A 13,627-nucleotide genomic window follows, 5' to 3' on the forward strand; every position below is an offset into this window, starting at 1 on the left:
TAGTAAATGAAATTTAAAGGGATAAATAGTTGAGTGCTCACCCCTACTTTCCGCAAAAGATCCCCCACAATGTTTAATGCCGATATCCTTGCAGAAGGAGTTAGTGGGCTGGTGCCAAAACCATTTGGTATACCTAGAAGAAATAAAGATGTGTTCAAAACAGTACTTCTTCTTCTTCTTTTTTTTGTTGTTGAAGCAATTGGGGTTAAGTGACTTGCCCAGGGTCACACAGCTAGCAAGTGTTAAGCGTACTCAAGATCAGATTTGCACTCGGATCCTCCTGACTTCAGGGCTGGTGCTCTATCCATTGCACCATCTAGGTGCCCCCAAAATAGTTCTTTAAATTTTTTTGCACATGTTACATATGTTTATAAGCATAAATCTAACTTTCTTCATACCTGCCAAAGGGATGACATTTCCCAAGACTTGGCAAAAATAATAGAATTTACCTGGAGGAAATTCTTAAGGAATTTAGTGCTGCTTTTTTTGCTAATTGAAAACTACATTGGCTTTTTTCACTTGGTTATTGTAAATAAATGCTTATCTTCACACAATGACATGCTATGGTATGGCAGTTGGAACTTTTTAGTTCCAATTTTAATGATCTAATAATCTAAGGCCTAAGCTATGCTATGCTATTACAATCCCAATTCACCACCAACAGAGGAGGGGCAAAATCCAAATAGAATCCTAATCCATAAACAAATGATAGGAAAGAAAAAAAGATAATATGTTGCTGAAAGGAAAGAAAGCTGTTTTGACTAATGGAGGCCAATGCCTCTCAAAAAGCTACAGTCTATGATGCTAAGTGAGATGAGCAGAACCAGGAGATCATTATACACTTCGACAACGATATTGTATGAGGATGTATTCTGATGGAAGTGGATTTCTATGACAAAGAGACCTGAGTTTCAATGGATAAATGATGGACAGAAACAGCTACACCCAAAGAAGGAACACTGGGAAACGAATGTGAACTATTTGCATTTTTGATTTTCTTCCCGAGTTATTTTTACCTTCTGAATCTAATTCTCCCTGTGCAACAGGAGAACTGTTCGGTTCTGCAAATATGTATTGTATCTAGGATATACTGCAACATATTTAACATATATAGGACTGCTTGCCATCTGGGAGGTGGGGAGGGAGAGGGTGGAGGGAGGGAGGGGAAAAATCGAAACATAAGCAAGTGCAAGGGATAATGTTGTAAAAAATTACCCTGGCATGGATTCTGTCGATACAAAGTTATTATTAAATAAAATAAAATTTAAATTAAAAAAAAAAGCTATAGTCTAATCATACTGAGTCTTTGGGAGCCAGAAGGAAATAGTTGAAAGGGCAGGTTGGAATAAAGACCTTTGGCAGGGTAGTCAGAATTTAGGGCAAGGGAAGCTATTTGTTTCTCCTCTCCTTTCTCTCTTAATTCTTCCAATTTACTCTTAAAAACTTTTCTATTCTGCTTCTTCCTTATCCTAAATGTCTCTTTTTTTCCCCTTTCAGCCACTCTTTTTGTTTTGAATGTGTCCTCTCTTCTTTTCCCTGAATGTTTTTCTACCTATTTTTATCATTTAATTTGATGTATTTAATAAATTTTTGTGTTCTCTGTGCTTAATTTAAAAACAAGTTAGTTAGAGTGAAATGAGCAGGACCAGGAGATCATTATATACTTCAACAACAATATTATATGATGATCAATTCTGATGGACGTGGCTCTCTTCAACAATGAGATGAACCAAATCAGTTCCATTTGTCCAATAATGAAGAGAACCAGCTACACCCAGTGAAAGAACATTGGGAAATGAGTGTGAACCACAACATAGCATTTCCAATTCCTCCGTTTTTGTCCACTTCCATTTTTGATTTCCTTCACAGGATAACTGTACGTTATTTCAAAGTCCAATTCTTCTTGTACAGCAAAATAACAAAATATATGTATACATATAATGTATTTAACGTATACTTTAATATATTTAACATATATTGGTCTACCTGCCATCTGGGGGAGGGGGTGGAGGGAAGGAGAGGAGAAATTGGAACAAAAGTTTTTACAAGTGTCAATGCTGAAAAATTACCCATGCATATATCTTGTAAATAAATAGCTATTAAAAAAAAAAGTCAGTTAAATGTCATATTTTTTCTCAAGATGTTTTTTTAAATTATACATTTTCCCAGTATTTTCTTTTGGCAAGTCATCCATCCAAAAAATGATTTGCATAACTGCTTTATGCTGCCTCTTTTTGGTTTTTAGAATTTTTCATAAATTGGCCTTCCCTACCTGTCCAGATTTATTCCTTACTCCTTTTCCACATACTTTGTGATCCAGTGGCCTCCTTGCTGTTTCTTGCAGATGACACTTCTTCAGCCTGAGCATTTTCACTATCCTCACCACTTGGAAGACTCTCCTTCAACTTGTTTGAAGTTTCAGCTAAATTCCAAAGCTTTTTTCTCAGTCTTTCTTAATCTTAATCTTTCCTCTGAGACTATTCTCAAATTTTCCAGTCCATTTTGTTTGTATATAGTTGTTTGTATGTTATCTCTCCCATTAGACTATGAGCTCTTCAAGAGCAGGGACTGTTTGGAAGGAATTTTTTGCCTTTTTTTGGTATTCCTAGCACTTGGCACACACAGTGCCTGGCCCTTACTACACATTTAATTATGCTGGTTCTCTGATTGGCTAGAAATGTTCTACCCTTTTCCCAAATGCTCATTAAACATGACATACTTGATAGAGAGCTGGCTTCCAAGTCAGGAAGGTCTGTTTTCAAGCCCTTCTTCTGACTGTGTGATTCTGGAAAGCCAATTAACTTCTAAGTATCCCAATCTCTTAGATTACAAAATTGCTGAGCAGGTATGAATCTGCATTGATAAAAGTAGTTTTCCAAGAGTTCCCATACTGGCATCACTATACCAAAAGTATCATAAGGCCTGATTCACCAGTATATCCAAATAAGTTGCGTAATTATCAGATTATTCTAAGTTGACATTATACTGTTGGAAAGAAAGAAATTACAAACCTTTTGGTGAAGAAAAGCTATTCTCTGTTCCTTTCCCCACAGGAGTGGCTGGTAAGGAAAGGGATGCCTGTACAGCAGAATCCATTTTTTCACAATCTAGAGTTGGAGAACTAGGAGCTGACTTTCTGGTTACTTCTTGTTGCCTTTCACGTACTGCTAGTTCTTGTCTTAAATCTACAATTTAAAAAACAGTTTAGGTAGTAAGACTTATTAGAAGTAATAGTAAAAAAGCTTAGTAGATTATCATTTAGTAAACCCAGACATGAAAGGGTTACTATGAATATACACATTCTTTCAATAATGTCTCAATTATAAATTTTCCAAACCATTCATTTTCTCTTATTTATATATCAGAAGTTATCTACTGGATTCATATAATGATTCAGGTGTTTAAAATGTTCTGCTTCCAGACTGGCCCTACAACCATCATCCAGAAGAGCAAAGCCTGTGGAGTATGCCATATCCATTCCTATCAATATCCATTGGTGACCAATTGTTCCTATCAAGGAGAGAATCCTAAGAGCCCTAGAAACTGCAATATTATCTCATATCACTACTTCTAATCTCTCCCAATGAGAATAACTGCAACCGCTGCAGAAAATTGACCCCATGGAGGTACTGAAGCTGCCATCTTCTTAGCAGTCACAGTTATTGAAGACCCAGAAAAAAACAAGTTAATGCCTGATTTGACATCAGAAACTGATAATGTTTTATTTATGGGAACCATACTAATGATTAAGTGTTTCCATATGTCTTAGTTCATATTAAGGATCACTATGCCCTTTCAATCTAACTTATAACTGAAACCTTCTATATATGTTGTATCCCCCAATAGGATACAAACTCCTTTGGAGCAGAAGTTGTTTAAGCATCTCTATTGCTGAAAACAGTACTATATACACAGTAAGTACTTAAGTACTTTTTCATTGACTATTCAAAAAAACTGTTAAGTACCTACTATATTTGAAGTATTGAGAATAATTACTTGTGCCATTGCATACTCAGGTTCAAAAAAAAAAAAAAATCAGAATGAGCCAAAAGTATATCAAATGACTGGATGAAAAGTATAAAGTATAAAGTATACTTTAACTTAATTGCTTTTCCGAAAGAGTAATGGAATTTATGTTCTATTACTAGCAAGTAAGAAGAAAACAAAAGACACCCAATGAAGAAAAGAGCAAGCAAGAAGTAATGATGTAAGTATTTCAAAATGGCTTCCTGAAGAAAAAACAAAGGACCTGAACCCTTCACTGGATTAAAATGTGAAGATTTCCAATTCCCTTCTCCAAGGAGTTGTGTCAACAATGATCTCTCTTTAGGTAATGCTAGATATTTTCAAAATCTTTCTCCTTGAGGACCTTTGTAGGACAAATGACAATAATTCTCCTCCTAAGATGTTAATTCCTTCACTTGCATCATTGGCTTATTCTTTATCCTTTATTACCTTTGTTCATTTTTCAAGGCTTGAACTTCAGCTCTTTTCCCTCTAAGAATTAATTCATATTCTCATGAATTCAAACAGATACCTTTTGGCTAATGACACCCAAAACTGTATTAAGTGGTTTATAGACTAATGAAGACTTTGGGGTCAGGGACTCCTAAATAAAAAAGGAAGTTAAAGAAAAGGAGTTGTAAGTTTTAGGCACTGATTGAGGAGCAGAATGGGAAAAGAAGGCTATTTCTAAGACAGTAATAGTAGAGTATTCAAATGGAAATGAACTGCAAACATTTGAAAACAGTCCTAGAATTCAAGTATACAGATGTAGAACTTAGATTCACAAGTGATTCTAAAGTCCCAGGTAATTGAATGAGTTCTCTAAGCAGAGAACCAACAAATACCCAGAGGAAAAGTGTCAGGATCAGTAAATAGAATAATATAAATAATTACAACAGCTAACATTTGTATACTGTTTTTTAAAATTTGCAAAATGCTTAAAAGACATGATTGTCCTACAATAACTGTGAGGCAGACTCTATCATTATCCCTACTTTACAGACAAAAACCTGATTTGTTCAATAACAGACAGCAAGTAAATCTCTGAGTTAGAATTCAAATTCAGGTCCTCCTGCTCTATTCATCACACCACACAGATACCAGATAGAATGAAACTAAATGTTTTGGACCAATCACTGCAGAAAAGAACAAACTGTACCTCTTGCTTCATCCTTTAGCCTCTGTACAGAAACCAGCAAAGATTCCTTTTCATCAAGTTCACTTTCCAAAAATGCATTTCGTTCAATGGCTTGATTCAGCCTTTGTTCAAAGTCTTCCAGGGAAACTATTGTAGCCCTAAAACAAAGACCAAAATATTAGATTTTCATAAAATAAAGTGTTTACATGCAAGATATACAAATAATTAAGAAAAAAATTATTCTATTTTTTATTTTTATTATTTCACCCAAAATAATTTCTTTTCCTCTGAATTGAGACAGTCTATCTATAGTCAGACATGACTGTCATAAAGTAGCATGGTATAGATAAAACAATGGGAGCGATCATAAAACCTGACTTGAAGTATTGCCTCAATAGTTCATTAACTATATGATCAAAGTCACTGAGCTTCTCAAAGCCTTTGTTTCTCATCTGGAAGAAGGGGATAATAAGCATGCTAAAATGGTAATAAAGGCACCAGAAGTGAAAATATGAAATAGAAATATGAAACAGACTTGGGAGAGCACAGTAGTTAGAGAAATATCAAGACATCCATCACAGATAACAGAGATTTGCCACGTATTTGTGTGACATCGCTCACAGACTCAAACAAATGCTACTAGGCAGGGCAGAGTCCCAACTTGCTTTTGAGGGGATTTGACTTTAATAGCTCAGAAAGAAGAGGGGAAAATAAAGATGGGATTCTAGGGAGTGACAAGAACGTGTACTGACATGTTGAGACTATCTTAAAGATAATCTGGGAAAATTGAGTTCTCATCAAAGTTGTCTCAAATATGCTAACAAGGAGTCTCAAATATGCTAACAAGGAGGCTGAAGAAGGATGGATGGATTAACAATGGACTCCAACTTCACATCATTCCACACAAACAAGACAGTCTGGGAGTACTGACCTAATTGTGATTGATAATAAGAACAAGATGGGCTTGTTTTAGCAATTCTTGAAGATAAGCTGTTTTAGGGTTCACATCAATACTACTAATTTCACAATGGTGAAAAAAGTATTCAGCAAGTCATCATGCATTGTGTAAAGGCCAGTGATATTACTACCATCCTTAATATGTTGTTTACTTAACTGACTTGAATTGTGAATTTTTTTCTATCTAATTTGATTGTAAGCTCCTGAAGAGGAATAAGTGCTGAAATTTCATTATATTCTTCACTAGGTTAATGTGTGTGCATACAGGTGGTGTGAGTATTCATATAATTAGAGACTTTTAAATGAACATAGCTTAGAATATATGCTCGATAAATATCTGATTGACTCATAAGTGAAGTGTCAGATGGCCACTTCTAAGGCTCACTCTTTCATCTGTCAAGAACTCTCCTGTAAGAATTTTTGTCCACATAAGAGATTAAAAGTTCTGACAAGAAAGAGTCTGGATTGTCCCTGACCCTCAAGATTGAATATAGCAGGACATTACAAGAATTCTAGTCCTACTTCATTCTCAAATTTAGCTAAAGAATGTGATCTGATTTCTACCAAATCTATAAAAGACTCGCAAGATAAATGCAGAGGACTTTTTGTAATGCCAGAGAAACTGAGCAAGACAGAGATTAGAGACCAATTCAATAGTTTATTAAATGGAGAATGATACTGGGACCAAATGGATCTTTGTCACAGTGCTGGACAAGACTACCGTCTCAAAGAGTCCAGCAATTAAGTATCAGAGGGCAAGCTTTTTATAGGATAACAAGAACAATGACATAATGGGGGAGGTACCTGGATGGGGATAACCTAATGGAGGGGGGAGGCCCCTAGGATGACACAATGGAGGGAGGTTACTGATATTCTAATGACATCTAAAATGGGTAAACCTTTATCCGGTCAAACATTAAGAAGGAATGTCTATAACCTAAAGATATAAAACCTTTATCTCATCAACCATTTAAGAGGGAATGATTATAGCCTGGGGTTTTGGGGCAGAGCAACTGAAGTAGACCTTTATCTCATCAAACATTAAGAGGGAAAGGTTATAACCTGAGGCAGAATGACTAAATAGAATAATTGGAGAAACTGGGTCACGATATTAAAAGGGAACTTTGACACAACATGTTCTCCTTTAAAAAGTCAGTTTATTCTAGGATATAAGTGCTAACTAAATAGTCCCAAAATGCCTAAAGACTTTTAAGCCTCAAAAGGTCTGAGAGTTCTTCATTAGAGTAACAATCCACAAGGGACTATCTCCAGTTGTTTCTCATCTGAGATCCTCTGTCTTTTATCTGGTCTCTTGCTGGAATCTTTAGTCATTAACTTTGTTCAAATCATGTCACTACCCAAATCATCTCAATATCCTGCCCTAGTTACATCTTCTCTTGTTTTGAAAAATAGGATATTTTCCCAATGGATAAGTGATCAAAGTACAAAGACAAATAGTTCTGCAAAGCATAATGGAAGTTATTAAAAACCATATGAAAGACTGTTCTAAATCTCTAACAAGAAAAATGCAATTTCTAAATGACACATTACACTATTGTAAGCTGTAAGAAGATCAAACAACTCTGGAAAAAAATCTGGGGTTATGCAAAGAAAGTGACTAAAATGCACATATCCTTGATTTAGAATCCCATTGCCAAACATGCAGTCCAAAGCCAAAAATGGAATAGAAAATCTTAGAGGATACTTTTTATTGGAGCTAAAAATAGAAACAATTTAGATTCCTATTGATAGGAGAATGACTCAATAACTTGTGGCACATGAATATAGTGAAATATTACTAGACTGAATAAAATAAAGAATATGAAGGACACAAAGACAAATGAGAAGATTTATAAACTTTTATAAGGTAAAGTAGCTAGAATGAAGAAAACAATGTCAAGTCTCCAAAATTTATTAAGCATTCACAATAAGTGCTGAAGCTATAAAGAAAGAAAAAATAGTCTCTGCCTCAAGTTGCTTAAATTTTAGTGAGTACTACACCCAAAGAAAGAACACTGGGAAACCAATGTGAACTATCTGCATTTTTGTTTTTCTTCCCGGGTTATTTATAACTTCTGAATCCAATTCTCCCTATGCAACAAGAGAACTGTTCGGTTCTGCAAACATATATTGTATCTAGGATATACTGCAACATATCCAACATATAAAGGACTGCTTGCCATCTAGGGGAGGGGGTGGAGGGAGGGAGGGGAAAAAAATCGGAAAAGAAACGAGTGCAAGGGATAATGTTGTCAATATAAAGTAATCATTAAATAAAAATTAAAGTGAGTAAGAAGATGAAAGATGAAAATAATTAAGTTATATATGAGATAGGTACTCAGGAGAAGGTACTAACTGTTAGAGGGACTAGGACAAGTCTGTGATAAATGGGGGAGAAGGGTCCCTCAAGTTGAATCTTAAAGAAAACTAAGTTAAGTTGAAGTAGAACTGAGGAGAGAGAGCATTCCAGGTATAAAGGACAGTAATGTAAAGCCATGGGGATGAGGGATAGAGTGCTGTGTGCAAAAAACTGCAAAGAAACCAGTAGGTTTAGACTACAGATTGTATAGAGAAGAGAGGAAAGGATCAGGTTGTGAAAATTTTGATTATTGGACTTTATATTTGAACTGGAGGATTGAGCTCGAGGAAAATTACCGTAGGTCAGATTTAAGTCTGAGATTAAGTTCTTTCCTTTACCACCAGACAAAATTGTAGGTAAAACTGATGAGTCCTCAGTAACTGGTTAGCAAAGAGGGAGTGGAGCACTGATGGAATTGCTCCCTGGGGCAGGGAGGAAAGAGCACTGATTGAGAGTAGTTTAGTCTCATAGTCCCACCTCTGTGAAGGTTGTCGATAGCCCTACCTTGCTTTTTCCAGCCAGAAGTCAGAGTTATGTCAAATCCCTGAGATTAAATTTCCCCTATAAATATGTCCACGGCTCATGCTGAATCCCTAGATACTACCCCTGCCTCATCACTCCCCTCTGCCAAGTGGTGTCTCTCCTTCTGATGTCCTTCTTCTACATATAGCTAACTAACTCTCTTAAGGTGCTAAATCTCTTTTGCTATTTATCCTGCCAGCTAAGGGCACACTCCAACCTCATGGGGTGTTCCCTTTCTCCTGATGAATTGTGAGTTCCACTAGAAAATTTGTTTTTTCCATGCTTAATTATTAAAACACCTTTTCTTGCTATGTGCTCTCTCACGCTTTCATATTTACCATTTCTGGTGCCTACTGTATTCTTCCATTTTGTCTGTAAACCATTCCCCTAAATAAATCTACCTTTTGCCAAAGAGGATGGCCATTGTGAATTCTTTACATGATCAAACCCCAACATTTGGTGCCCACAACCATCAATACCAGTTAAGAAATTAAATTAAATGAATAGGGACAGCTAGGTGGCACAGTAGATGGAGCACTAGCCCTGATGTCAGGAGGACCTGAGTTCAAATTTGGCCTCAGACACTTAAAACTTCCTAGGTGTGTGACCCTGAGCAAGTCACTTAACCCCAACTGCCCCAGCAAAAATAAATAAATGGATAAATATTAGTACTATCTATTGAAAGGAGGAACTACTTAAGTTCTCTCATTACCACAGATGCCTAGATGTCTGTGTGTCAATTTTATATTCTTTGTTCACTTCTATTTGCTGTCCTTGGAATTCAGTTTAACCTATTTCATGTTAAATCGTGATCTGCAAAAGGGGAAAGGAATAAGTATTTATATAGCACTTATTTCATGCCATTTTGTGCTAAGGGCCTAAGTTAAGTGATCTGCCCAGGGTTAAACACTTGAAGTGACATTTGAATTTAGATCTTCCTGACTCCAGGGCCAATAATCTATCCCCTGTGCCTCAATGTCCTTATATTTCTTTAGAGATAGCTCTGTCTTTGAGATAGGGCATTTTTCTGCTCAGATAATATCTACTCCCATTCTGGATGGGACTGACAAGCTCTCAGAATAGAGGAACCCATTCCAAAAAGAACCATAGATCATATGTAGTCGGCCCTCAAAAAGGGACCAGAAACTAAGTATAGATGGATTCAGATTTCCAACAATTCACTAGAAAGTAGAGAAATCACTGTTAATGTGAGTAGTTTTATGAAGTGGATCACAGAATCTACCTGAAATGGAACTCAGAGTTTATCCAATCAAATTATCTCATTTACAGATGAAGAACTGAACCCAGAGAGATTAAGTGCTATCAATCCAGGGTTCTTTTCATTAAATCACACTGTCTCATTTATGTCTAATTAGTCATAGGCTGGTTTACCTGAACAACACAATTGAATCTAAATGGAAGGCCTATTTGGTTTGTGCTCCCAATGAAGTTTATTTCATCACATGAGGGAACCAATCACACACAAAAAAATCCAAGTCTGAGTTTAGGTTGGAGAAATTATTTTGTGGATTTGGTGCCTTCTTATTGTATGCCATGGCTGTTTTTGTCTTAACAAGTAGAAATAATCACAGTTACCAAGCACTAGAAAAAAACCCAGGGGATAAACCTTCACACTAACCTTTTCCCTCAGATTTGCAAACAGAAAATCTAATAATTAGTAAGCATATAAGTGCAGTGGAAAAAGTAGTAGAAGAATTCTTGACAAAATAACATCTAATGAGAATGTAATCATTTTAGGAACTTAACCTGCAATACTTATTAAGTTCATTTAAAAATAAATGATAAAAAAAATTATATTTTTATATCACTTTTCCTCAGAACAGTTTTGATTGACATTTTTCTTGCTATCAGTGATTTGAAGTATTCTTTCCCCTGGTTCAGAATTTGCCACCCCTACCCAGCCACAAACTTTTTCTGGTGCTGACCAATTTCTTGACTCTTAACAAGAGTAAACGCCATTGAGTCCCAAATTGAAACAAGGTAACTTCTATCAATTTTGATCTCCCCCATGGATCCTTACAGAGGGTACTAAGAGACTCTCAATGACCCACAGGTTCACTACAAAGTCTTGGCTGAACCAGATGTGTCATATGTGGCAGTAAACTATCATGTTTGGGGAGAAGTGGAAGAACTGCCAATTAAAGTGTCATAAGAAACACAAAGAAAGCTCCTGTTTGTAGAATATTGTTCCTACCATTAGCTAAACTACAGAGGACAAAACTTGTGTTTTTAGACAATAATCCAGTGGAGAGATCAATAGAACCCCATTGCATGACCTTCCCCAAAGCCCTGACAAAGAAGGAACATCCCCGAGTCATGAATCACCTCACTGCTCTCTATCATCTCCTCATGCCCACCCCTCGGTACAAAACCACTACCAAACATCTTCCCATAGTCCAGCAGGTTTAATTTCCCAAATGTTTCCACTCTGAAGAGATACAAGTCAATGCCAACTGATAGCCACCGAGGTTGAGAACTATGAAGCAAAGGCAAAAGAACTGGATGCAAGCAAATCAGAACTAGAAGATGACAAAGATGAGATGGACATTCCAACTCCTAGAAGCTGTGGCAAGGGAAAATCTCTCACAAAATCAGCAAGACTGGGGCTGGGGTGGCACAATCTGCTGCTGGGCAGGGATAGTGGAGGTAAGTCTATTAGGGCAGAGCATAAAGGGGTGATAATCTGTCTTCTGGACACCGATGACAAGAACCACGACCATCTCAGCTGTTTTAAAAGGAGATGATAAATTAACCAGCAGACTGGCACAAAAACACCAAACTCTTCATGGGAATATGCATGAATTCCTAAACATCCTCACCATCCTCACCAGTTTCTATAAAGGACAGATGCTTCATTCATTTGTGAGGGATCCCCAAGATAAGCCTGGATAAACAAAATCACACAGAGGGGTCAGAAAATTATAAAAAGCATGAATCATCTATACACCAAGGGCACTGTACACAAAGATCTGAAGTTCAAGAATACCATCTCTGACAATAGCAAAATGATCATAATAAACTTCAGGCTATTTAGGATCTTTGGTAAGGGACAGGAGGGCAGCTAGGAAGATGCCACATAAATAATGATGCTATCTGGACCCAGAAATTATGTGGGTGCAGACCTCTGGGAACTTTTTCTAGCAGAGTTGATGTTTGTGCCTTTGGGATGGTTTACTTTGCACTACAAGCAAGAGACTGGTCTTTTAGGACCCAAGCTGCAGAGACCTTCATCTGCAGAATGGAATCAGGGAATGTATTAAGTAATCCTGGCATAAAACAGCTTGAAGAAAGAAATCAGTGACATCTCATCAGTTTATTGGGCCTTCAATATTGAGATGAGACCTAGTTTTTCCCTGCTAATAGAAATGCTAGAAAAATTGTCCAAACTGAACGAGAGCCTCTCTTACCCAATCCACTTCTGAAAATTGGCTGAGTTACAACTCTTAGGGTTGGTATATTTCCTTGGCTTTTTCCCTTCACCTAATTGACTTCTCAACTCAAAAGTTGTCTCTCCTGAATAAAATGCAAAAGTGGATTTTTTTGCATGAATAATGGGGAATTTAATATCCATTTTTCTTCCTTTTCTCTAAAAATGTTTAATCCTTCCTTTAAAAAAAAATCAGAAATGAATTTACTAACCAGACCAGGTTGTGATAAACCAAAATATGTTATTTAGGAAAAAATTCCCTAATCAAGTAGAAATTAGGTTGAAATCAATACTTTATACCATATACCACAAGAAACTGAAAATGACTATGTGATCTGAATATAAAAGGTTATGCTATTTAAAAAAAAATAATAACTAAATCAAGTACTTTTCACAGCTATGTCTATGGTAGGGTTTCTTTCTTTTTTTTTTTTTACTATCCACAGATTGTTGGATTTTATTAAGTTAAATGAGAAAATACTGCAGCTTCTTTTTAGATGACATAGAAAAAAAAAGATGACAGGTTAAGATTTTACCTACAATATCCATATTTGGGTGAAAAAAATTACACTGCATATTACCTACCTTTTTGCTCGCTCCAAGTCATCATTGGCCTGCTCCAGCTCTCTTACGTATTTATGTAATTGTTCTTTAATGGCTCGTGTCTGACTCAAATCATCTTCCAAAACAGAGACCTGTTTATAACTCTGTGCATACTGATGTTCTAGTTTCTCCTAAAAGTAAGAGTAAAGAAGAAATCATATATACATTTTAGATGCACTGATTCATAAAAAATTAAATATAAATTCTAACTTGACATATGTAATATCAAGAAAATTAGATTTACTGACGTTGCCATCATTGTCCTGATACCCACCCAAAAAAGAAGCCTGAGAATGAGCTCTCTGAAGTGTCAAAGTCAAATAATGTGATTCCATTGCCTTAAAAACTTAGGATACTGACAAATTCTTAAATGACAGTAACTATAGATGACTGATTAAAAATTTTATACAGATTCAATCTATAGGCTGACTCTGAATATGAGTCTCAAGAATAATTCTATAATCAAGACTTATAGGTATAATTAGGAAATTGAAACTTACCTCCAAAACAAAAATAAACCTCAAAAAAAAAAATTTCTAATCTATGAAATATTTCAGATTGTTTTGGTTTTAGTTCAGACCTTAGATTTCATTAG

General features: G+C 36.0%; 1 protein-coding gene across 7 annotated transcripts in view; it reads right to left on the bottom strand.

The window, feature by feature from the left end:
• Positions 1-13,627, bottom strand: part of NDEL1 (nudE neurodevelopment protein 1 like 1) — a 97,112-nt gene that overhangs the window by 34,477 nt on the left and 49,008 nt on the right. For all 7 annotated transcript variants that reach the window (XR_007953414.1, XM_051995714.1, XM_051995710.1 and 4 more), the window contains 4 exons: positions 13,015-13,163; positions 5,165-5,301; positions 3,012-3,185; positions 42-133 (listed from right to left, as the gene is read on the bottom strand). Coding sequence is in view for 6 of the 7 variants with exons in the window: in XM_051995714.1 (XP_051851674.1) it covers positions 42-133; positions 3,012-3,185; positions 5,165-5,301; positions 13,015-13,163 (552 nt within the window). In the remaining variant the exon portion in view is untranslated. The remainder of the gene's footprint in view (positions 1-41; positions 134-3,011; positions 3,186-5,164; positions 5,302-13,014; positions 13,164-13,627) is intronic.

The sequence above is a fragment of the Antechinus flavipes genome, chromosome 4, assembly GCF_016432865.1.
Source record: "Antechinus flavipes isolate AdamAnt ecotype Samford, QLD, Australia chromosome 4, AdamAnt_v2, whole genome shotgun sequence".
NCBI lineage: Eukaryota > Metazoa > Chordata > Mammalia > Dasyuromorphia > Dasyuridae > Antechinus > Antechinus flavipes.